This window comes from Dipteris shenzhenensis, chromosome 14 (assembly GCF_047967505.1).
Source record: "Dipteris shenzhenensis isolate YYH24624 ecotype China chromosome 14, Dip_SZ_1.0, whole genome shotgun sequence".
In the NCBI taxonomy this organism is placed as follows: domain Eukaryota; kingdom Viridiplantae; phylum Streptophyta; class Polypodiopsida; order Gleicheniales; family Dipteridaceae; genus Dipteris; species Dipteris shenzhenensis.
Window position 1 is genome coordinate 5,112,667 of NC_141609.1, and position 25,485 is coordinate 5,138,151.

General features: G+C 46.0%; 1 protein-coding gene across 1 annotated transcript in view; it reads right to left on the minus strand.

The window, feature by feature from the left end:
• LOC147894099 (uncharacterized) overlaps positions 1–25,485 on the minus strand; it is an 86,817-nt gene that overhangs the window by 20,294 nt on the left and 41,038 nt on the right. Inside the window, exons 7-9 of the mRNA XM_087384638.1 lie at positions 14,167–14,245; positions 13,903–13,954; positions 13,609–13,790 (exon numbers count right to left, since the gene is read on the minus strand). Coding sequence (XP_087240764.1) covers positions 13,609–13,790; positions 13,903–13,954; positions 14,167–14,245 — 313 coding nt within the window. The remainder of the gene's footprint in view (positions 1–13,608; positions 13,791–13,902; positions 13,955–14,166; positions 14,246–25,485) is intronic.

Sequence of the window (25,485 nt, forward strand, 5' to 3'; positions counted from 1 at the left end):
AATCAGCCTTTTTCTTTATCTCCTTATTGTCAGGGAGACACTGAAAGTAGACCCTTCATCCTCCATGTGAACACTAAGCACCAACACATCTAAAAGACACCATGATAGATAAGAGAGCCAATGCAGGAAATTCATAACAGAATTTAACTATAGATTAAAAACCATGACACCACTCCTGAAAGCAAGTGCTGGCTGTGACCTCCCAGGCTGCTAGCCTCTTCTCTACTTCCTCTCTGACTTCCCTCAGCTCATTTATCTCTTCCCGCCTGAGCCCAAATTCCTGCTGGCCTTCAGCTGGTAAATCAGCCTTTGATTGTTCGATCGCTGCCAAAGCCACAAGGAGGTCATCACCCTGTTCGGATAACAGGGCTCTCTGTTTCACTGCTCCTTCGCCAACCCATGGTCCCATGAATTGTCTACAAGGGATGCACAGGTCTATATGGACAGCCAAGAATGTCATCCAGTGAACATAACTCAACCGAATGAACCAAAAGAGCCCAGGACGAGTCATGTCTCTCATAAAGCACTTGAGGCCCAGATAGAGAAAGCCAAGCTACCAAGCCCCAAGTCATAAAGAAAGGGGAACACATGAAGGTACTTACTAATCTATCTATCCCTTTTCAGATGATCTTCGCCTATCTGTAGTCCCACAAGCAATGCTGAATAGACTCCTCAACAGAAAGGCAAAGAATACATGTGGAATCTGCCCCGGACCTACACTGGTTCACTGCAATGCCTCCGCAAATAGAAAGCCAAAAGAAAAGAGTGATTTTTCTATTACTGAGGGCAAGTTTTGGTATCTTGACATTCAAGCTTGAGAATGTTCTCAAAGCTTGAAAATTTTATAGCTGGGACTGAAATATGACCAAGGGAAAATTTGGGATTTATGATGAGGAGAGCCAACAGGCTCAAACTCTCATAAACTTGATCATTAAGGAACCTTGTAACCCTAGCTGAAGCATGGAAAACATTTTAAACCACATACGAAGATGCTAGTACACAAAAAGCTTTAGTCATTAAAAGAAAGCATAGTAGGCTTAGAATGCAAGAGGGATGTTTATCTATATCAGCTTAAAGACTTGCTAGATCAATTGTCAATGCATGGAGTGATCAACACGTTGTTGATTTCTCAATAGACAAGCTTGGTTACAGAAAGAAACCTCCCACAAAAACTCAGCTTCACAGCAGCTACCTAGCTTTGTTACAGAGAGAAACCTCCCACATCAACTCAGCTTCACAGCTACCTCATTACCGAGGAAACCAAAAGGCAGAGTGAATAATCAGGATGATACTATTTTTTGGGCTAAAAATTAAAAACAATTTCAAAATCCACGATTCAGTCCTAAACCAAAGCAGGAGTCACAAATAAACATGGGGTCACCTGATATGAGTACTATAGTAATCGATAATATTTGGGTATAGGTATTTCCCAAATCTCATTCACAAATATTGATTTGATGTTTCCTTCTTAATGTCAACACAATAACAAAGATAATCATCATCAAAGTGACACTAAGAAGAAAGGACCTTGCTTACACTGTGAAAAATCCCAGCATTAACAGTAAGCAAATCACTAGTTAGAACATTCTCAAGGCCTCCCCTCTATCTAGGTGGTGCCAAGAGTCCTCTCCCAAGGATAGCATTTTATATACAATTTTTGATATAACGATGTCCTCCCCAGAGGATAGAATTTGAGAGACCATTTCCAATATCACAACCTGGAACATCTGGATGGCATGATGTAGCTTGGGCAGCACAATCAAGCTACAGCCACCCTCGTTAGTATCTGGCATATATCATCTATACTTTGCATGCCATCTGGGAGCTTTGTATCTTCTCAAAGCTTCTAAAGGCGTTGGTATCTTGGGCTATGGTCCTTTGAATGTCAAATTAGTAGGAGGTAACATTTACTTTTTGACAATCATTGACAATTGTTCCAGGAAGACATGTGTGTCCTTCCTAAAGGAGAAGTCTAAGCCCTTAAAATGCTCTAAGGAGTTCATTGCCATGGTTGAAAAACCAAGCTAGCAAGTTGGTAAAGGCTTTCAGATCAGACCAGATTAAGGGGAGAATAAACTTTTACAAAACCTATTAAATTATGTAAAGAGAAGGGTATTGAAAGACAGTACCCTATGTCTCACACCCCCCAATAAAATGGTGTTGCTGAGCACATGAGCCGTACTCTATGTGAGAAAACCAAGAATAAGCTTGATATATACCAAAGTACTTATGGACTGAAGCAATTAACACAATAGCGTACCTCCATAACCCAGAGTGCTACAAAAGCCATACAGAGTAACCTAAAAAGCCTTCGTAGGTGTAAATCCTTAATAGATCACCTAATGGTATTTAAATGCATGGCTTTTGTTGATGCCAACAAAAGGAAATTGGATAAACTAAAGGAATTTTCATTGTCTATAGTGTTGATCATAAGGCCTACAAGATTTGGAATCTTAAAGTATGCAACATCATCACTAGTAGGGACATAACCTTTGATGAAGGAGGACTTGGTTACACATAGGATACATCTTTTCATCCTATCATTGCAAGTGATAAATAGAGATTTACGACAAGTTTTTCCAAAAAAAGAAATATATTGAATTCAAAAGAATAGGGTATAAAAGCACAATTTAGAAAACCATTACATTGTAGGTGGGATAGCTATATCTCTATCCCTGGCCTTTCGATGCTTACACAAAAGGCAGAGAACAAGTCTCCAATCCTCACTAGAAGCTATCAAATAACCACAGGATTACCAACTCTTGAAAATATTTGCTAAAGCTCTAGAGGAGCAATCGTGATACCATCCCTTGACCAGTCAAGTCACCACAGAGACTGAATAAAACCAGTTCTGTAGTAGACTTGAATTCTTCCAGCGATTAACACAAGTGCCAAGAAACTATTCTGAGGGAGAAAAATTGAGTTGTCTTCGAGACCATCAGGACAGCTTGGGCAAAGAAAGAGGTCCCGCAGTCAATGCGGTAGGAAAAAGCTCCATTGAACATGCAAGGGAAATTGGAACTCAACCTTGTGACATTGTTGCAAGGCCAGAGAAGTTGAAACACGAACCATTGTTTGAAGTTGCCCCCAAATGAGCTCCCATACTCTCTCGTAGATTGATGTTGAAACCCCTCACTAAATGAGGTGGCGGGAGTGGCGATGTGCCCTCCATTTTCTGCAGCTCAAGGCTGGTTAGAGAGGGTAGGAGAGGCTTTGCTCCATAGATTCGATGTCATCCCATTCCCACAAAAGAGGCAGAGGCAGCAATGGCTACGCACGGTGGGGAGGCAGCAAGGGAGCTAAAGCTACCTCGCTTCAAGTGCAGGCCTTTAGGTCTTTTGAATATATCTTTTTGCTTTATGGCTAGTTCAAACATCCATTGGTAATAAATGGGTCTACTGAATTGAGTAAGCAAAGTTTTCCAACCTGGGCGTAAATCCTAATTCATTATTTATCAAGGGGGAGTGTTAGAAAAGTAAATGATGAGCTATGGGGTTTGAGGTTAGCAGAATTAAAGGTCAAAAGAGTGGTAGTTAGACCTTAAGTCCTAGGTTAGGAAACTGAGAAATCTAAAGCTGCACCTGGCTGCTCCCGCTGCCCCCTTCCTGCCATCTCCTCCTTCCCGCAGCCTCCCCCCTCTCCTCCACTATCGCTCCCCCTTGCCGCCTCCTCCCTCGACCTCCTCCTCTTCCTCTCTGCCCCCCCTCCCCGTCTCCTCTTGCTTACCTGCCTCTCCCGCCTCGTCTCCCCGCGCTGCCCCCCCGCCTCCCCTCTCCACTTCCTCCGCTCCCCCTCCTCTCCTCCCCTCTCCGCTGTCCCTCCCGCCTCCCCCACTGCCCCTTCCCGCCTCCTTCCGCCGCCCCTCTGCCACCTCCTGCTGCCCCTACGACCTCCCCCCTCCACCTCCTCCTCTCCTCCCCCCCCGCCGGCTCCCTTCTCCCACCTCCTCTTCGCCTCTTGCCCTGGCCTTCTCTCCCTCCTCGCCTTTCGTCCCCCCCCTTCTTCTCCGCCTTCCGCCCTCCTTGCCTTCCTCCTCCCACTTCCGTCCTTACCCCCCTTCACCCCGCCTCGTCTCCGCCTCCCCCTCTGACGCTTTTCTCCCCTCTTTCTTCTTCCTCCCTGCAGCGGGAGCATTTGCACTTGTTAGGGAAAAAGAAAACCTTGGTGGTGACCCTTGGTCTAGCCAGAGGGGCTCTATGGTAGCACCCTCGAATCCCACGGCCATTAAGGTTCTTCTTTCCCCAGCTGACATGCAACAGGTACAGTAGGCAATTCAGTCCCTCCAGGACAAGGCGCTTGTGGGCAGAATTGTGGGCCTCATGCCTGCACGGAGACAGGTGCGAGACTGGATCCAGGCGAGCTTGGCATTAGAAGGAGACTACATCCAGGAGGTCACCATCTATGGACGAGGCGTTTTCCTCATCCAGCTGAGTTCCCCAACACTACCTTGACACTTTTGGAGCAGAGCCCCATCCTCCTTGGCCCACATCTTGTTTACCTCTTTCCTTGGTATCATGGGTTCACAGTGGAGGACATGGATACGACACACCATGTTCCACGTTTCCTGGTTACACTCCGCTTCCTAGGGCTCCCCAAGGAGTATCGAGCCATCCTCCCTTCCATTGGTCGGGCATTTGGCACAGTACTCGAGTCCCCGCTAGAGTCAACCGCCTCAGTTCTAGTAGATGATGGAGTCCCCAGGATTAGACTGGTGGTTGAGAGCACAGAGTCCCTCCCAGAGTTGATCCTTCTTGAGACCCTTGAAAGAGGCACACTTCGCTAAAGAGTGGAGATTTCTGGGTTACCATGCCAGTGTCTTCCGTGCAAACAGGTGGGTCACCTCGCCAAAAATTACCCCCGTGGCCTCCCTCGTGCGCCTCCCCCCCCCCTCTGCAGAGTAGACAGAGTCAGCAGGCCTGAGCCATCATCCTCTCAGGTAGGAGCAGTAGGAGTCTTAGACCCCTTGGGTTACCCCCTCAGAAGGGGACTGGACCCAGGTTGAAAAGAAAAAGAAACCAAGCAAGCAGGCCCATAAGCGCCGCAGGCAGAGAGCCAACCGTAGAGAGAGAGACAAGATTGACCGAGAGGCCCTAAAGGAGGAACAACAAGAGCCACCTCCTCCAGTGACAGGGGCCACCGCCCATCCAGACGGTCCTCCAGTTTCGGAGGTTCAGCCTCCGCATCCACCCTTGCAGCAGCAGCGAGTCCCAGGAGCTCCTGATGCAGCAATGGCAGAAGCCGCCGATGCTAACCCGATGGGGGCCACGGAGGAGCCGATCTAGAGCCCCGATGAGCCTAATCAGCAGGGGGGGCCTGAGTTCCTTGTCCCTCCTCCTCCCCCCCAGACCCTTCCCCCTCTTCCTCTTCACTTCCCCCTCCCCCTCCAGGGTTCCCCCCGCCCCCTCCTCCCCCCTTAGCCCCCCCTGCTATAGTCACCCTCACCACCCGCCCCCTTCCCTATATCCCCGCGTCCCTACCACTCCCTCTCCTGCCGTCCCCCTCTCCACTTCAGTAGCAGGTTCTTCCGCTTCGACATCCCTACCAGTTAGCAGGGGAACGATGACGCCCCCTTCTGCTTCCTCATCGCAGTAGCAGGTCCGTTCAGGGAGGGATCCTGAGGGATGAGGTTCGTCTTCCCAGTCAACTGCTCTTAATCTCCAGCTTGGGCATCCTTTACCGCATGACTTCTGGAAGTTAGGACCCTGGAACTATCTGGAGATTCCGGACTCTTATCCTCTACCGTTGGAGCTAACGCTCATGGTCCTTCAGCCCCGAAAATGGGGTTTGATCAGTGCAATGGGATCTCTGACACATCCCATTTGGAGATTTTTGTTTGCCTCCACAGGGTTGCAAAAATGAGCCCTGGAGGTGTTCGATGCTATTTTGGGGAATCAGATTACACTCGTGATGGATGAGTGGATGGGGCCACATGGACTAGACCTTTAATACGCCCATGGTGCGGAGGTGAACTTTCAGTTGAGCTTCTCGCGCGAGGAGCCGGTGTGTGGTTTGGCGATAGGAGTTATCAAATTGCCACTGGAGGCAAAGGTGGAGCAGACACACTTCTGGCCCCTCTAGAAGTGTGCGGAGCTGTTCGGGGTGGAAGCCTCCTTCATGATGAAGTGGGCACGGAACATCGGTATTGAGCCAGTATCCACACTAGTACAGCGACGCACAGATACTGACTACTCGCCCTCTAAACCCCCAGCAAAATCTCACAAAGAAGTCTTTCTGGGACAAGCACCAACTCACAGGAGAGCCTTGTTCCCGACTCCCCCGTCCTCATGAGTTGGACCATAGTGAGTTGGAACGTACACAAGCTCCACGACCATGTTCGTAGCCAGCCGCAGTACCTGATACTCCGACACGAGCTGCAGAGGACAGTGGTAGGATGGGCAGTGGACATCCTTATGATTCAGGAACACATGTTTTCAGCTTCAGACATCAGACGACGCCATCACCTTCTCCCAAGGAGAGGTCCAGAGGAGTGGTCCTTTGCGGTAGAACGGAGAGGAGGGATCTACATCTCAGTCTCACAGACTTTGGCTCCAGAGGTCTACGATCACGGCGAGCTCATTCCAGGACGGGCAGTTTGGATGGGAGTTCGGACGGGAGAGTCCAAGATCGGGATCCTGAACGTGTATGCCCTAGCATGTAGACAGGACCGCCCGGCCATTTGGAGGAGGCTATCAGAGTGTCTTCCGGATGTAGACTCCTGGATTGTTGGACGTGACTTCAACAACCTGGAGTTTGGGGAAGACAAGCAGGGCGGAGCCACATTCTCTGAGATGCCAGCAGCAGAGCGTAGCACTTGGGAGCAGTTCATTTTCATGATCAGTGGAAGAGACCCGTGGAAAGAGCCGGATTTCAGCTGAACACCTGGCAGCCTTCTCTTCTCCTTTGGACAGAGGAGACACGATGGATTGCTAGAGAGACTAGACCGTTTCTATGTTGGGGACTGGGCACTACACAGAGGTGGATCTAGAGGGATTCTGGCAGCAGATACCACGTTGTCAAACCACTCTCTAGCGGTACTTCACTTGTATCAGCCCCGCCTTGTTCTCTTCCAGAAGGGGGTCCGCATTCCAGAGGACCTCTTGCAGGACAACGAGATTCAGCAAATCATTCCTAGAAAAAGATGCTAGAAGATAACTTTGAAAAACAACAATTCAACAAATGAGAGAAGAAAAAGCAACAAAAGAAATAAAATTTCAAGAAAAAAAATGAACACAAACTAAAAGCACAGGTTGCAGACAAGGAGACAAAGAAGATTGAGAAATGAAGATTGAACTTGATACATTGCAGAAAGAGGGGGAAGAGACAACAGAAGAAGAGCAAAAATGAACTAGAAAGGGTCAGGCTAGAGAATGGCCAAACTAAAAGAAAGCAAGAGTAATGATTAGGAAGGAACAACCAATTGGGAAGATGGAGAAACATGGGAAAATTAGGTGATGAACAAAATACAATGTAGGTAGATTGTAGAAATGACAGGAAGGGAGAGGAAAGGTAGGTGCATAGGACAAAATATATGGTGAGCGGACAACTGAGTGAATGGCAGCTAAACATGGCCCAAGGGCTGGTAACGGGGGACAAAAGCTTTGGGTTATCAAAATATCATTTTCCTTCAAGTAATTTTGTTCATGAGTTCTAAGGGTAGTTCAATTTCGATAGTGGTAATGAAAATAGAAAAGAAACAGGCTGTAAATCGGCCAATTTATGCTAGTATTATACGTGCATTGGCACTTGCTAAGCTTTCAGTGCTTGGCTGGCTGCTTCCTTGACAGCGCATGATTGTAGCAATTGTAGAAAAGGGGTAGGGGGCAGATTAGAAAAGGGGGATAGAAGAGACAAAGGGAGAGAGAATGAGGGGGAAGAAGGAAGGAGAAGGGGTAGGAGAGAGAGTGAGAGCGAGCGAGCGAGAGAGAGAGAGAGAGAGAGAGAGAGAGAGAGAGAGAGAGAGAGAGGTGGGAAGGGGGCGGAGGGGAGAAAGAAAAGAAAGAAAGTTTATTAAAGTCTTTGGAAGACCGATGGGTCTATGAGACTCTGAGAAATCTGATACAAGCAAACTGAAAGGGTGGAGCTACTAACCGAGCATCAACACTCATGCATAAAGCAAACAGCTAAATGCTACAGAGTTTAGAATAATCCCCTACATCATCACTATCATCCTCATCATCAGATCATCCATCGTGATCAGAGTACACAGTGAAATATGCCCTAGTGTCACGACTAGGTTCCTCTATCTCCCCTCGTCAAGGGTGAGGGAGTGGGAGCATGAAATTAGAGATAGAATGATGCCGCTTGCATGTGGGTGCGGCGGTCCTGTGCTGTCTCCTAGTCATGGCTCTATGTCTAACAAGGGCTAAAATAACCCCTAGCAGTCGCACTCCAACTCTGAACAAGGAGGGAATGTCCCCAAGTGTAATCTATGTGTCAACCCTCTGTCTCAGTTGTCGTGTCACTGGATTTGGGTCATGCTCGTGGCGAAGGCCTGTGGGGTGGGAGCCTGTATGGTCCAGCTGGATCAACTCAGAGTCTAACAAGGTACGTTGGCGCTCACGGTGTTTGACTGCCTCATGAATGAAGGCTTGCATGCTAGCCGCCTCGAAATGTTGTGGTAGCTTCAGCCTGTAAGCTACGTCATTTATCTTCTGCAAGACTTGAAACGGTCCATAGTACTGCATTTTCAGTTTGGTGTACACCTTATCCTTGCCTTTCATACGCTTAAGTCTTGCTTTTCAAAAATGCAGCAGCACCCAATCACCGTCTTTCAAAACCAACTCACGCCAGTGACGATCGGTTGCTCGCTTTTGCTTTTCATGGCTTTTCTAGAGGGCTTCCTTCACCTTTTTATAGGCTGCAACCAAACTTTCCACATACCGATCTGCTTCAAAATATCTTTTCTTTCGTGTGCAAAATGGGACATACCTTTCTTTCACCCTCTATTATTTTAATGGGCCCTTTTCCTGTGGAAGAATGCACTGTATTGTTGTAGGCAAACTCAACCAGTGGCAAAAACTGTTCCCATTTTGTTTGCTGGTCTGAAACATAGCATTTCAAAAGATCCAGGGCTACAGAATTTGCCTCTTCCGACTAAAGTGGGCCTGTCTGCTGAATCTGCAAATTATGGTCCAAATACCATTATGACCTAACGGTGTACGAGGTAGATCAAAAATAAAGTCCATGACAATGCTTTGCCAAGGTTTATCCAGAATAGGCAATGGTTGTAGCAATCAAGCCGGCTTTTGCCTGTCATATTTCACTTTTTGGCAAGTGATGCATGTCTTCACATATGCCTCAACATCCTTCCTCAAAACTCACCAGTAGAAGAAGTGCTCCACTCCTTTGACTATGGCTTCCATGCCTCTATGTCCTGCATATGGTTGGGCATGAATCTCCATCAAAGACTTTGGCCTCAACTGCTTTGTGACACAAAGTCTGCCATGCATCATCAAGAATCCATCCTTAAGCATATAGTGCTCTTGTCTTTGGCCCTCAGCAAGCTGATCATAAATCCTTGCAAAGTCATCATCATTGGCATACTGATCCTTCATGGCACCAAGTTCACTGTGATATGCAATTGTGACAATTGAAACTTGCCGTTTCCTTTGATACTGCATCGGGACCTGACTTCCTAGAAAGTGCATCTGCAAAAACATTTTTCTTGCTAGGCATATGCACAATCTGAAAATGAAACATTGAAAGGAAGTTTGCCCACCGCATGTCTTTTTCTGACAGCCTTCTTCGAGTGAGAAAGTATCTCAAGGATTGATGATATGTCTACACATAAAGATCAGCACCTAAAAGGTAAATGTTTCTAGGTAGAAAGAGCATGTATGACAGCTGCCATCTCTTTCTCATAGATCTCAAAATTCATTTCACCATCATTGAGCACCCTGCTCTCATATGCAACCCCTCTACCATCCTTCCTCCTATGTTGTTCCCACAGGTATCACATTGGACAGCAAAGGGCTTGCGTAGATCTGGCAAGATAATGACAGGATTAGAGCTTAGCTTTTCCTTAAGCTCTTCAAAGGCTGCAATTTCCTTAGTACCCCACCTAAAAGACACTGCTTTCTTCTGTACGTCATGAAGGGGAGATGCTATCTTTGCAAAGTAGCAGATAAACCACTTGTAGTACAAGCATAAACCGAGAAAGCTACATACTTCATGGATATTCTTCAACGGTGGCCAATTCCTTATGGCTTCCACTTTAGCAGGGTCCATCTTGACTCCATCTTTGGATATTATGTGCCCCAGAAAATGGATCTCATGCATGACGAATTCAATCTTCTTGGCATTGATAAGCAACTTATGCTTCCTGAGCTTTGCAAAGACAACTGCCAAGTGCTCTTTATGCTCAGCCTCGCTCTTAGAGAACACTATGATGTCGTCAAAGAATGTACCGACAAAGGCTCTGTGCTCTCTGAAGATTCTGCCAATCATCTGATTGAAGGCGGCACATGCATTTTCAACCCAAATGGTGATAGTCTATAAAATTCCGCCAAGTACTGCTCTAGTATTGGCAGCCATATGAATGTAGTGGCCATCATCTTTTTGAACTCTACTCAAGTGGTTGGCCTTTGTGGAGAGTCCCTCATGTATCAGTGTGAAATGAATGCCGGAAAATATAATACGCTCCTCATCATGTTCGGGATATAAGCGGAAGTGAGCCATTCTTCAACCTCATTGGGAGTCGTGCATAGTGAACTTATCCTTTCGCTGCATAATTCTTGATTTGGCCACTCCCAAATGTACAGGCATCATCATGCTAGTTCACGTAATGATGGAATGGCGACTCTTCGTGGATGGCCATAGGTAAGGCACAGTAAGAGCGCAATGCCTCAGACAACATATCATCAATCTTGGGCTGCTGTCCATAGCCAACACTCTGATGAGAATAGAACCAAAAGTTTGATGCATGGGGTGTGTGTGACTATAAGTACTCATGGCGATAGAATGGGAGCATGAATCCCCGGCTCTGTACACCCACCAAATGCATCTCGCTGCAAGGACTGCATACCTAAGGCTGAGAGGAGGATTAACATCTCTCCCACTACTGTGGACTACCCTGCAAACCCAAGTCAACTCTAGGCATGTTGCCTGGTGTGGTAAAAGGCATGATGGTGCTCATAGGAGCACTCATTGAATACACACTAGTGGGTCAGCCCAAGAGAGATGGATCCATCTACAAAGGTGTAGAGAGATGTAAATTGTAGAATGGCCTCAAGTCCGACAAAAGGGTTGAGGGTGCAGAGAACGTGCCCTCAACGTCACAATAATTCCCATACTATGGAGCAGGCTGCTCACACTGAAACGGACTAATGGGATGAGATCTTGTTGTGCGTCGAGAATCTGCCATAAGAACCCCCACGTGGTGTAGAGAATGCATCCTAGCTGTCTGACTTATCCCCGTGCTGGGATATAGGCTGCTTGCGTTTGTCCTGTGCTGGGGTGCCGAGATTTGGTTGAGTTGCTAGCCAATCTGCTGCCCCAACTAGAGAAACTTACCATGGAGCATGCCTCGAGAAATTATGACCGCACAGCCCGAGAAGTAGGAGAGAGAGGCTGAACATCTGTACTACTAGTGGATGCATCCAATGTGGAAGGTGCATGCTCTTGCTGAGCAGCCTCATCATTGTCATGCAGTGACTCCTCAACACGAGGGGCATGCTTGAATGCCATGGTGAACTATCACGAGAGAGGGAAAGCTCGAATGTAGTTTCCTGCAAAAAAGTATCAATTTGGCAGACAAGGCTGCCCCACAAGCAAGTACGACCGTAGTGCAAAGAAAGAAAGCAGCTCAATGAAATAGATATGAGTCAATGTTGTTGTGCCATCACCTGATTTTGTGTGCAACACATAGGACATGTCAATGTAAATCTCAAGAGAAGGGTTGATGAAGAGGCTTCAAAATAGAGCCCAAATGAGCCCAAACAAGGCTATGAAGGCCCTCAAAAGAGGCTATGAAGAGCTATTTTTTCTTGCCTTTTTTTTTTGGGGGGGGGGGGGGGGAGGGGTGCTTTTTGGTCTACATGTGAGTGCTTTCATTCCGTTCATTGCTCTTGCTATTTCATTTCCATTTCATTATGTCTCTCTTTGAGTATCATTATCTCTCTCCCTAGCCTACCCTCTCTCTCTCCCCCTCTCCACCATGCACCTTCATGTGGTATCAGAGCCTCCTTTCCTACCTTTCCCTTCTCCATGCTCAACCTAGGTCACTTAGGACAGTTAGTACACTAACGTAGAATAGCTAAGACAGCTAGAGCACTCAGGTCACCCTTGGTTGGTATGACTCAGTCCAAGTTACAGCTTAATATAATCCTGATTAACTTAACCAACTAACCTAACCCAATAGGCTAACCTAATCCTAAACTAACTAGCCTAACCCAACTAGACCTAAACCAATAACCTAACCACTGTAAACTAACCTAAGAAATAATTCATCTCTAAGTCGAGGTTGATTGAGTAAGCGACGGAGCCTTTGAGGGCGATGGGATGGTGAACAACGAGTTAGCAGAGGCCACACGGTTGTGGTGCATGACAGATCTCAGCTACACCTACGTATGGCGGATCCTGCACCACCAGCAGTTCCAACTACACTTGCATTCGTCGATAGAGGGGAATGGGGCTCTATGTAAAGTTCAAGCCTCGCTATGGAGAGATGACAGATGACTGGCTGTTGACTGTTGCTTTAGCTCCTTCCATTCTCATAACTTGGTGAAGGGTGCAATGATTGGAACCAGTTGTCGACAAAGCAGGTCAACAAGGATTGAGCGATTGAAGTGTTGGAACTGATTGTTGATTTAAGGGGGTGTAGCAGTTGCATTGCGTTGATGGGATTGTTGCTTGCCTAAGCAAGTGTTGTAGATGACAGGCTTCTAAAGGCTCACCCAAGCCTAGATGAGCTCGAAAGGTCCTAGAATCCCACAGCCTAAGCAACCTCGCGTTTTCGTCTATGTATGCTTGTATGAGCCTATTGTTCACATGACTGCTATTTTGTTGTAGTTAGATGTTGTGGTCTACTTCTATGGACCTGGCTTGCGTCAGTTGCTTTGCCTATTGGCCCTGTTATGTTGCCTTTCTTCCATCGTATGTTGGGTCCTTTGTAGCAGCTGTGTTGGCATGCTGCTCTATATGAAGGGTGAAAGGGAGGAAGAAAAGGTTTAAGAACCAACGCTCTGATACCAGTGTAGAAAAGGGTGAGGGGAAGATTAGAGAAAAGGAGGTAGAAGAGTGGAAGGGGGAGAGAGAGAGAGAGAGAGGGGGGGGGGGGGGCTAGCGGTTGGGAGAGAGTATATGCTGCAAATAGGAGGAAGGAGGGAGAGTAGATAGGACTAGATGTCACATCAAAAGTGGTACAAGAGTGGAGGGCTTGGACTTCTATGGTCCCCTCCATTATCCCCTCTAACCCTCACTAAAGTACCCCTAAATTAACCCCCTTTTTCCCCTTCATTACAGCAATTTAGTCACTTTTGGCATTATAACTCACCTAGATAGGTCTTACTTGCTATGTGCACTTTGCCCCATCCTAAAACTGTGGTTCATTGTTAAAATGCGCGTATCAATCTTGCCAAAAGAAATGAAGCATTGGTACGATAACTAAACCTCGATATCATGTGCTTGAAGGCTATGATTTTGCCGAACCCCATCAGTTTGAAATTGTGTCAAATGCTTTGGATGTGTTCCTTCAATCTCCAGATATGCTTCTGATATAGCATTTCGAACCATTCTTCTTACTGGATTATTGATATCTTGTACCTGTAAGCATAAATCTCTAACTGATTTACCTGCATGAACATTGCAAGCAGGTTTCATTTCAGAGTCAATCAATTTCTATTAGACTTAGTAAATGCAAACATCAATCATTTTCATTCAGGTTCAGGAAATCTATCTGCTTACCAAACCTCCTACGGTGGGCTGGTCTCCATCCAGGGGACGTGCCTTCTATATCCTCTCTTGACCCAGAGCAAATACCCTATATTGAAATAATATTATTCAATGTATACCAAGTTCTTTTACAGGTGCAACCCTCTTTCAAATTTACTGGCATGCAAGGTACATCATGAAAGGATTTGCTTCAGTTTCCTGATAGACTGACCATACATTTGAAAATTTGGATTTTTAGGTGATAAGCGCACTACATGCATCGCATAACAAATACACAAATCGGAATGATAAGTGTCTTACACGAAATCTGACCCATTGACGGGGCTGAGCTCCTGCAATATCTCCTACATTTATACTGCACTACATTTTCTCCAGTCAATGCTATGGTTATATTGCTGACAATTGCACTCGTGTAACAATAAACTATTTGGATATTGTTCACTTCTCAGCATGAAGAAAGCAAAAAAAGCACACACCTAATCCTAGCTATAACATTTCCAAATTTCTCAAACAATCGCACTCATATAACAATAAACTATTTGGATATTGTTCACTTCTCTTAGCCACCAGAGCATGAAGAAGGCAAACAAAGCACACACTTAATCCTAACTATGAGATTCTCAATTTCTCAAACAAATCACAATGAGGTTTTAGTTAGTTTAAAAGTCCTTACAGCTATTTTCTAGTTATGACTCCTAATATAGAAACAAGCTGATAGGACAAATTTTGCAGCATCATAGCAGCATTGTTATCCTGAAACAGTAAATGAACAGTAAACCAAAAGGCCTAAATAATGGCCACCTGGAAAGGATTTTAAATGTCCACCTGATGAGCATGTCAATGTTCACCTAGCAAGAATCAAGGGGCTGTTTGCACACCCACTTCCTCTCTGTTTCTCCCAAAACAACAAAAACCGAGGCTGCCTTTTGAATGAGGGGGGGAGAGGTTGCTCGAAGACTTCTGCGTCCTATCAGGGACCCTCATCTTTGAAAAGCTTACATTGACACCCTCTATGATGTTGTCCTTGACCAGCCCATATACCCGTCTTAGAGGACATCCCCACCCCACCAGTTCCATGCTCTTCACCACAGCTCACCATAAAGGAGGCTCCCATCGATGGCCATCAAGGCCTCCTGCATCTCGACAGTAGTGAACGGTGCCATCAACGTCGTCTGCATGCTGGGCTGAACAAGGGCTGGAATGTGCCTCCACACCTCCTCGCGGGAACATCTAGTACGGGGGGCAAGCTGCTCCTGCTGGAAAAGAGTCCTGTAGGTCAACTCTGCCTCACGTGCTCCTGGGTGTGAAACGGGTCTACTCCTGTGCAAATATGTTGCTAAATAACAATTGCCTACTCTTGGGTTAAATGGGTTTGCTGCTATGCAAACCGGGTCAACTCTGCCTCGCGTGCCCGAATGCTACGTATCTCTATGAGGAGAGACTCCCATAGATCTGGTGGGTCTGCCAATGAGTAGCCCGGACCTCTCGAGATCTCGGATTGGTAGAGGGCTGGTGCAAATGTAGAGAGGTGGGGCTGGATGGTGGGTGGTAAGCTGGTGAGGTTAGCATAGAGTGGGGATATCAATGATGAGGGGATTCCAGTAGAATACTGGAAAGAGGGCTGGCTCAGAGGGAGAGGTAAGAGGGAAGAGAAAGAGTACTATAAACCAGTTTGTGTATCTAGGGACAGCAAACTGGGTGATGGTATAGTCGTCAATGTAGCAGTCGATATGGCCGTCGAGGTAGAGCTCCCTCTGTAGTTGTCGAAGTTGATGATGAGGATCCCAAGGTGGAGGCGGGTGGTGATGATGATGAGGATGGTGGCCCCACCGAGGTAGGTACTGTACTAGTCTTTGTTATTGCTTTGTTGTCCACACCGAGTCCACTCTTGTTGATGCGTGTGTTCATGTCCTCTAGGGTAAGTTGCTTTGGAATCTTGTCATCTTTCTTGTTTCTTCCTTTGTCATTTTATGTCATTCTATCATTCGCCCTTCCCCATCTTGTGATGCTAATTTAAAACTCTTTCTTTGCTTTGGTATTGGCAGGTACATGGGACATCACAATCTTGCAACCCCTCATTCCGGCCCATCGGCCCATGCACGCTTCATTGGAGAGGGAGGGTTGAGGGCGAAGGATTAGGGGGGCTGAGTGGAGGCTGGGGGCTGCAAGAGGAGGTGGACGAAAGGATGTAATGTGGAGGTGGGAGGCAGCCAACGGGCAGCCAGCCAGGAGGAGGGCTAGAAGGTAGGAGGCAGCCAAGGCGGGAGGAGTGAACACGGGGAGTAGAGCAGCAGTGGGGGGCAAGCAGGAGAGGCGGAGCAGGCAGCAAGAGAGGCAGAGCGGGCAGCAAGAGTAGCCACCGCAGGTGGAGTGGGGGCGAGCAAGAGGGGCAGAGCGGGAGCCAGAAGGGGTAGAGGAGGCGGGGAGAGGGAGAAGGGGCGGGGTAGAGGAGGCGGGGTGGGGAAGAGGGGGCCGGGGAAAAGGAGGCACAGGAGACGGAGAGGGGGTAGGGGAGAGGAGGCAGAGGGAAAGGGGGCGGGGGAGAGGGGAGGTAGAGGCGGGGAAAGGGGGCGGGGGAGGGGGGGGAAAGGGGGGTTGGGAAGGCGGCTGAGAGGGAAGGGAGGAGGCGGGCTGAGCAAGCGGGAGAGGGAGAGGGAGGGACTGAGGGAGGGGGAGGGGCAGTAGGCAGGGGCAGCAAGCAGATCGGGCAGAAACTCACTGCTGATATTGCCCTCTTTTGACTCCATTTCACCTCCAAAATAGGGGATTTTGGATCTATTGCTGGCAGATTGCGGGATATTTTCAGATTTGTGGGTTATTTCATAACATTTGTAGTCATTGCAGTGATATTTGGCTGCTTTGATTTGAGATTTAGCTTTTTCCAGTGACATTGGCAAGAATTGCAGTAGATTTGGCCACATTTGCAAAATTACAGCTTATTTTGGGGCTTTTACCAATTTGCCCTCTGAAAATTTGGGGTCTCGCCAGATTTGCTGTTATTTGTAATGACTTTTGCTTGATACAGCCAAATTTGGGTTTGATTTGCATTTGCCCTTTGATTAGGGTACTTTGCCTTTAGAATTTGGAGCTTTTGCCTCTTGTGCACTCCACTTGGCTCTCGTGCCCCGGAAGTTCCTTTGCAAGGACATTTAGCCACTATTTGTGTGGGCACATTGTACTCAGATTTAACTTGGATAGATTTGCAAGTATTTGCCTTTTGATTTGGGCTGGTCACTTTTGTAGGACAGCCTTTTGCTGGCCAGTAGTTTCTTGGACAGATTCTTGCAACATATTTTTTGGACATATTGTGCATTTTGCTCAATGTTGAGCAGCCTACTTGGCATTTAAAGTTGCAGAGCTTTTTCAGTCATTTTTGGGTTGGCATTTGCAGATTTACAGTTAGCTTTGGAGCAGCTAGCTCATTGCATTGTAGCCTTGAGGCTTTGACATTTGCAGGTCATTTTCTTTTGTGGATTCTCTTTTACAATACCTCACCATCAGTCTCTTGGAATGCTTGCCCATGAAGACAAGCTTGATGGTACCAACTACCCCATGTGGTCATACTTGGTGCGCCACTTGTTGGTATCCCAAAACTTTTGGGGTATTGTAATGGATCAAAGACTACACCTGTCTCTCACCACAGGCACTAGCCACTTCTGCCAATTCTAGTTCATCTACCACTACTCCCACATTGCTTGCCCGCAACCCTCCAACTGTTAAAGTTATTGCCATAACTCTAGGCAGTGACCAATGTAATCCATAAGTGAGTTAGGGGCACTTTTCCCTCTCTAGAGGTTTTCCCCCCTAACCACAGTTAGTGGGTTAGTGTGGTTTTGTCACTTAGAAAAAACCACCTCCACTCTTATATTTTCTCATCTTATCTATTGCACACTACGTTTGCTTCTGCTTGCTCCTGCTTCCATTGCTTGTTTGTTTCTCACATTTGGTATCAGAGCCCAAGCTCCTGCTGTTCGTGCCTGCTGCTTCAACGACTGTCGTACAATTGCACACCAATTTTTTGTACAACCGTACGACTACCCGTACAACTACGTGTTAGTTTATTGCACATCTGTACATCTGCGCAACTCCAGCCGTACGTGCTTCCGTACCTTCATCGCCATACATCCCATACACCTGGACAACTCCAGTCCCGTCGCCTGCACTTTGTCATACAACCTATGCGTAAACTGTTCATACAGGCATAGAGCCTGCTACCAGCATTTCGTACGCTGTCCGTACCTACGTGCAACTCCTACCGTATAGCTCCCATTGTCAACTACCGTACAGTCTGTACTTTACGGTTCCGTACAGCTGACAACTATACATGTTATCGTACAACTGTACGACCAAATCTGCAGCTGTAAGCCTCCGTGTGCATTCCGGCTCTTTTGCAGTTGCATTTGGGTTTTCCGCTACATCCGTACTTGTCCGTACATTCCATACGGTCTCTTTGTGCAAGTGCATTTGGGTTTTCAGCTAAGGAATCAAGCAAATTTGTGATAGATATTTTCTTTGCAGGACAAGTCAAGCAAAAATTTAGGGCTTCTTGTGAATTTGCCCCAATTTTAGGTCAATTTCTCCCCAAAATTTGGGGCTTTTGCTTTTACATTGCAATTTCTTGCATAATTGGGGCTTTCAGATACTTTGCTCTTTTTTGGATGAAATTGCCCTAAAGAAATTGGGGCTTTTGGCATTCGCCTGCAATCTAGCAGTGTACTAGCAGTTTGGGACTGTTGCAGGCAGTTTTGGACTCATTTTGAGTGACATTGCAGACATTGGCAAATTTTGTAGTGTTATTTGGGCAATTTTTGGGCATTTGTAGAGCATTTTAGTGCATTTTAAAGCCTTTGATAGGTTGTGATAGCAAGCTATCATTTTGGGCAGATTTCTTGCAGACTTTGGTTGTGCATCTTTGATCCCAGGTCGCAATATCTTAGTTGGCAAACACCTATGGGATTATGTCAATGGATATGAGACACGGCCAGAGACTGTGGTTGCACCTGCCACTCCTCCTCAACAAGGTGGAGGAAGGGATAGAGGTCGAGCAAGGTACAGGACAAGTGTTAGGTGCAGCAGCAGCTGCTTTGGTGCCTCCCACACAGGAACAAAAAAGGTGGGATTCACGTGATGCACAAGCTCTTTCAGTTATTTCGCTTTCTGTCAAAAGGTTTATCATTCCACACATTTGGTCATGCAAGACCTCGAAGGCAACTTGGGATATTTTGGCGAGCATGTTTGCAGCCAAAAATGATGCCATGGTCTCTTTCTTGAAGAGAGAGCTATCTCACACACATATGGATGAGGGTGATTCCATGAATGCTCACCTCACCAAGCTTCAGGATTTGAGGAAACAATTGCTGAATATAGATGAGATCATTCCTGATTCACAGATGATTACCACCACTCTGAATTCTCTTCTTGAGTCGTATCTTGGTTTTCATACCTCGCTGAATTTGTCATTGAGGGGGGGTGCCAATCAGCCCCTAGTGCACATGAAGGAATGGATGCTATAGCCAACTTTGTGGAAGAAGATTATGCCTTTTTGTCTTGCATTTCAGATTTTCAAGTGGTTGGTTTAGATACTACAACCACTCTTGAGGATGATTCTTATGCTTTTTTGACTTGCAGCTATGACCCTTCGAAGGATGCATGTACTTTCAGTGTCGATGAGACATTGAACACATGGGTGCATCAGAACACATCACTTCCAGGAAGTCTTTTTGCATCTCTGCATGCACCACCCGCTGGAAAGAGGGTGACTTGTGCAAACAATTCTTCTTATTCGGTATGTGGAGTGGGTGACATTATACTTACCTCCACAGATGGCACACATTTCAGAATTTCTGATGTTCTTTATGTGCCTGGTATCAAGAAGAATTTACTTTCAGTGTCCTCGCTCAATCGAGGAGAATTTCAGGTCATCTTTGAAGATGCCAAGTGTGCAGTCTGAGACAAAGAAAATGATTATGCTTTGATGTTGTCTGGCACTTTGTATCGGAGTCTTTTTCAACTTGATGTTTATGAGAAGAGATCCGATCTTGCACTTGCAGTAAACACTCCTACTGCTGCCATGTAGAATGCGGAGTTATGGCATGCCATATATGGACACATGAGCTATGTCAGCTTGATGACACTTCAGAAGCATGCTATGGTTGATGCATTGCCTCCTTTGGAGTCACCTCCTCCTCATGCCTGTGAAGGATGCATCCTCGATAAGATGCATAGATTTCCCTTCAAAAAGGATGGTGCAGTATGAGCTGTCTAGAAATTACAGCTCATACATATTGATGTCTGTGGTTCCATGATACTTGCTTTGGGTGGTTATATATATTATGTCACATTTATAGATGACTACACAAATTACACTAGGGTGTATGGCTTGAAGAAAAAATCACATGTATTTATGCATTTCAAGCACTTTATGGCCAACATTGAAAATGAGACAGGACTCAAGGTGCAGACACTTCACACTGATAGAGGGGGGGAGTATATGTCTCATGAATTTGAGGCATTTTGAAGGAGAAAGGCATCACACATCAGCTTACCCCTCAGCAAAATGGAAAAGCAAAGCGGAAAAATAGAACTCTCATGGAGATGGATAGATGCATGCTCACTAGCATGAAGTTGCCTCACAGATTCTGGCTCGAAGGGCTCATGTGTGCCAATTATGTTTTGAATCGGGCTCCCAAGCTTTGAAGACAATTGTCATGGGAGAAATCCTTCAGTGGATCATTTTCGTGTCTTTGGATGTGTTGCATATGCCCACGTGCCTATGGAGTTTCGACATAAGTTATCAGATAAAGCACTAATTTGTATCTTTGTTGGGTATAGTGCAGAAAGCAAAGGCTATCGTCTCTACAATCCTACCACACGTAAGATTTTTGTGAGTAGAGATGTAATTTTTTCAGAGAATTCAGCTCATACACATGCTGAATTCACTATCCCAGCTTCTTCAGATGATGTCTTTGAGGGGTTGCTTCCTATTGCTTTTGGTTCCCCAGCTGATGCTCATGCTGAAAATCAGCATTTACAGCTGCCTCCTCCTGCTCCACATGCACCGATTCACCCACCTGCTGATATTGTTCCTCCATAGGCAGCGGATGATGTTATTAGGCAAGAGATTTAAGAGATACATGCAGCAAAAACAGTTTCAAACTGGTTGCTACAGACTCTCAAACTCTCAGAGAGAGTAGACTTGAGGCACCTTTGCTTGGCAAGACTCGTAATGCAGCAAGGCATGCAAGGGAGGTTCTTTCTATTGAATCAGCTTATGCAAGTACTCTTCTTGATGAAGGAGAACCTGATACTTTCGAAGAAGCCAAGGATAATGTGCACTGGATGAATGCCATGCACAATGAAATGCAGTCCAGTGAGAAAAATCAGACTTGGGATGTTGTGGATTTGTCACCAGGAAAAAATACCATAGGTACCAAATGGGTTTTCAAAGTGAAAAGGAAGCCAGATGGGTTCATTGATAGGTACAAGGCATGGCTGGTTGCCAAAGAGTCCATAGGCACCAAATGGGTTTTCAAAGTGAAAAGGAAGCCAGATGGATCCATTGATAGGTACAAGACACACCTGGTTGCCAAAGAATATGCTCTGAAAAAGGGCATAGATTATGAGGAGACTTTTGCTCCTACCTCCCGGATGACAACTATCAGATCAGTTATTGCCATGGCTGCAACTTTTGTTTGGAATGTTCATTAGTTGGACATAAAAACAGCTTTCCTTAATGGGGACTTGCAAGACGAGGTTTATGTGAAACAACCTCCTGGCTTTGAAATTTCGGGCAATGCACATTAAGTTTGCAAGCTGAATAAAGCTTTATGTGGGCTGAAACAAGCCCCACGTGCATGGTATGCCAAGATTGATGCCTTCCTGGCAAGCAAGGGGCTGCACAATAGTCCCACTGAAAGCACCCTCTACATCAAGAAGGATGGGGGGGATATTTTGCTCACAGGGTCAAATAAGGAAATAATTGCACATCTCGAGAATGAATTGAAAGTTGAATTTAACATGACGGATTTGGGCATGTTAAATTTCTATTTGGGGATCCAGTTCATACAAGTCAAGTGTGGCATTGTTATGTCTCAATCCAAGTATGTGCAAAAGCTCTTGGATAGATTCAGCATGCAAGATTGTAAGCCTACAGCCACTCCCATGGAACCAGGGCTGAAGCTTACTATGTATGATGCAGGTGAATCAATGGATGCCACACTTTACAGCCAGGCTGTTGGATGCCTCATTTATTTGTGCAATACATGGCCCGATATTCAGTATGCAGTATCTCAGGTGAGAAGGTATATGCACAGCCCAAAGACAACACATTGGCAGGATATAAAACGCATCTTCTGTTACTTGCAAGGCACAAAGTCTTATGGCCAGTGACTCAGATTGGGCTGGAGACTATGACACTAGGCAGTCCACAAGTGGTAATTGTTTCTTTTTGGGCAAAGCTTGCATTTCTTGGTTGAGCAAGAAACAATCTACTATGGCTACTTCCTCATGTGAAGTTGAGTACAGGGCAGCTTTCACAACGACAGTTGAATGTGTTTGGCTGCGTCCTTTGTTTGTTGATCTTCATCTCTCATTGGAGGGTCCTTCTCCGATTCTCACTGATAGTCAAAGTGCTATAGCAGTGGCAAGGAATCATGTATTCATGCTCGCACGAAGCACATTGAGGTTCATTATCATTATGTCAGAGAGAAGTTGCATGTAGGGGAGATCAATATGATCTATGTGTCAACACATGACAATGTTGTAGACATCTTCACCAAAGCACTTCCACATGAGAAGTTTGAGGCATTTCGCAGTGCCCTGAACTTCTCCTTTTGGTGATTGATCACTACCTTCTACATTATCAAATTGGCACTGAAGGGGGGTGTTAGAATTATTGCCATAACTCTAGGCAGTGACCAATGTAATCCATAAGTGAGTTAGGGGCACTTCCCCTATCCAGAGGTTTTTCCACCTAACCACAGTTAGTGGGTTAGTGCGGATTTGTCACTTAGACAAAACCACCTCCACTCTTGTATTTTCTCATCTTATCTATTGCACACTACGTTTGCTTCTGCTTGCTCTTGCTTCCATTGCTTATTCGTTTCTCACACCAACACCCGAATAGATTCGTTGGGATCAGAGAGATGCACATGCACATGCAGTGATTGCCATGAATAGCAAGAGGGAGGTTATACCTTACATTTGGTCTTGCAAGACAGCCAAGGATGCATGGGATACTTTGGCCAGTCTTTATCAGATTTGCAATGAGGCCCAGGCTGCCTATTTACGTAGGCAGCTGGATTATGTTAAGATGAACAAAGGGGACAGCATGGATGCCTATCTCACCAAGATTAAGGATTTTAGAGAGCAACTCATCAATGTTGAGATTGTGCCAGATTCACAACAGGTAGTGTCTATGACACTTGATGGGCTCCCTACTCATACCAGGGATTCATTATATGACACTAAGGCTAGTGGTGGCCATGATATAACCCCAACCACTATAGCGTCGATTAGCTTGTTGCCCTACTATCGCAGGAGGAGCAGAGCCGCTCCAATCGGGCTGCCTCCATTCATAGAGATCAAACTTTTGCCTACATATCACAAAGGCAAAGGTGAAGGGGGCAAGAATTTCAGCAAGCCCAAACCGTCTAGCACTCTGTCCCATCTACTGTCCCGTCTAATGGGAAGAAAAAACCAAAGCGCTATAATTATTGCATCTAAGCACATCACTTCCTGCAAATTTCTCTTTCAATCCTTGTCGACTGCAACACTTGGTGGCATTGCTAGTTGTGCCAATAATGCATCCTATCTTGTGAAGGGGATTGTCCAGGTCAAGGTCACTTCTGTGTTCCAGGTACCAAAAAGAATCTGATTTCTATCTCAGCCATCTCCCTAAATGGCTTCAAGGTTCTTTTTTATGGTTATCGTTGTGCCGTGTATAACAACCGGTATGATGACTAAACTGTACTTACTGGGTCACTTTCCAATGGTCTGTACCATCTTGATGCCTATGAAAAACAGCCAGCTATTGAATAAAATTTGGCCTATGAATCTGTCATTTCAGATTCACATTTGTGGCATGAGAGATTGGGGCATTTAAATTACAAAAGTCTGGTGAAAATGCATTCAAAGGATATGGTGGTAGACCTCTCACCCATGCATGCACCTACCAAACATGCCTGTGTGGGCTGCTTATTGGGAAAAATGCATCCGTTCTCATTTCCCAAAGATGGGGCCATTGGTGCTCCAAGAAGTTGCATCCATGCATAGTGATGTATGCAGGCCGATGTGGACAGCATCACTTGGGGATGACTTATACTTCTCCACTTTTGTGGATGACTTCTCCAGATTCACTTTGGTTTATGGCATGAAGGCTAAGTCAGATGTCTTCTCTTGTTTCGAGCACTTTCTTACCAAGGTTGAGAATGAAAGTGGGAAAAAACTCGACTCTCCACACTAACAGGGGGGTGAGTATATGTCCCGTGAATTATCTGATTTTTAAGCAGCCCGGGGCAAAATTAATCAGTGCACGGTGCCCTGCACTAGCTTGCCGAGTGTAAAAATTGGACAGAAATGAAAATGAGTAGATGCATGCTTAAGGGCAAGTCTTTGCCAAATAAATTTTGGTTGGATGCCATTATGTGTTCCAACTATGTACTCAACAGAGTACCCACACAAACATTGAAGACCATTACTCCCTATGAAGCATGGACTAGATGGGACACTGCGATATCCCACATGCGGGTGTTTAGGCTATTGGCATATGCACATGTTCCATCTCAACTGAGGCATAAGCTAGAGGATAAGGTGCAATTTCATTGGCTGCAACACATAGAAAAGAATATCGGTTATATCAGCCTAGCATAGGGAAGGTTATCGTTCGCATAGATGTTTTTGCTGAGAATGTTGCTTTACCTTGGCTGGACTATAAAAAACAGCCATCCGTTGAAGCCCCTGATGTATTTGATGCCATACTGCCCTTCACTGCTTCAGATAACACTTTGCACAATCCGGCTCCAAACACTTCTAACAGCTCACAGCCTCCTCCTATTGCCCGTGTTCAGCCTGATTTGCAGCTTGATGATGATCATGCTATTGAACGAGCAGTTACAGAGCAACAGGCTATCATTAAACAACAAAAAAGAGTTCCAAGGTGGCTCTTGGATACCCTACGGGACAGCAAGCAAGCTGAGCCCTTGGCTGCCCGCACCAGAGGTGGTCAAAAACAAATGGATGCCAATTTGCTTCATGTTGCTTTGATTGCTACAGCTTGCAATGAGGAGCCTCGCTGTCATGAGGATGCATTTGACAGCACGGAATGGATGGATGCCACGAAAGCTGAACTTGATCTCATTCATTCAAATGGCACTAAGTGGGTCTACAAATTAAAGCGAATGCCATACTGCCCTTCCCTGCTTCAGATGACGCTTTGCAAAATCCCGCTCCAAACACTTCTAACAGCTCATAGCCTCCTCCTATTGCCCGTGTTCAGCTGGAGTTGCAGCTTCATGATGATCATACTATTGAACAAGCAGCTACAGAGCAACAGGCTATCCTTAAACAGCAAAAACGAGTTCCAAGGTGGCTCTTGGA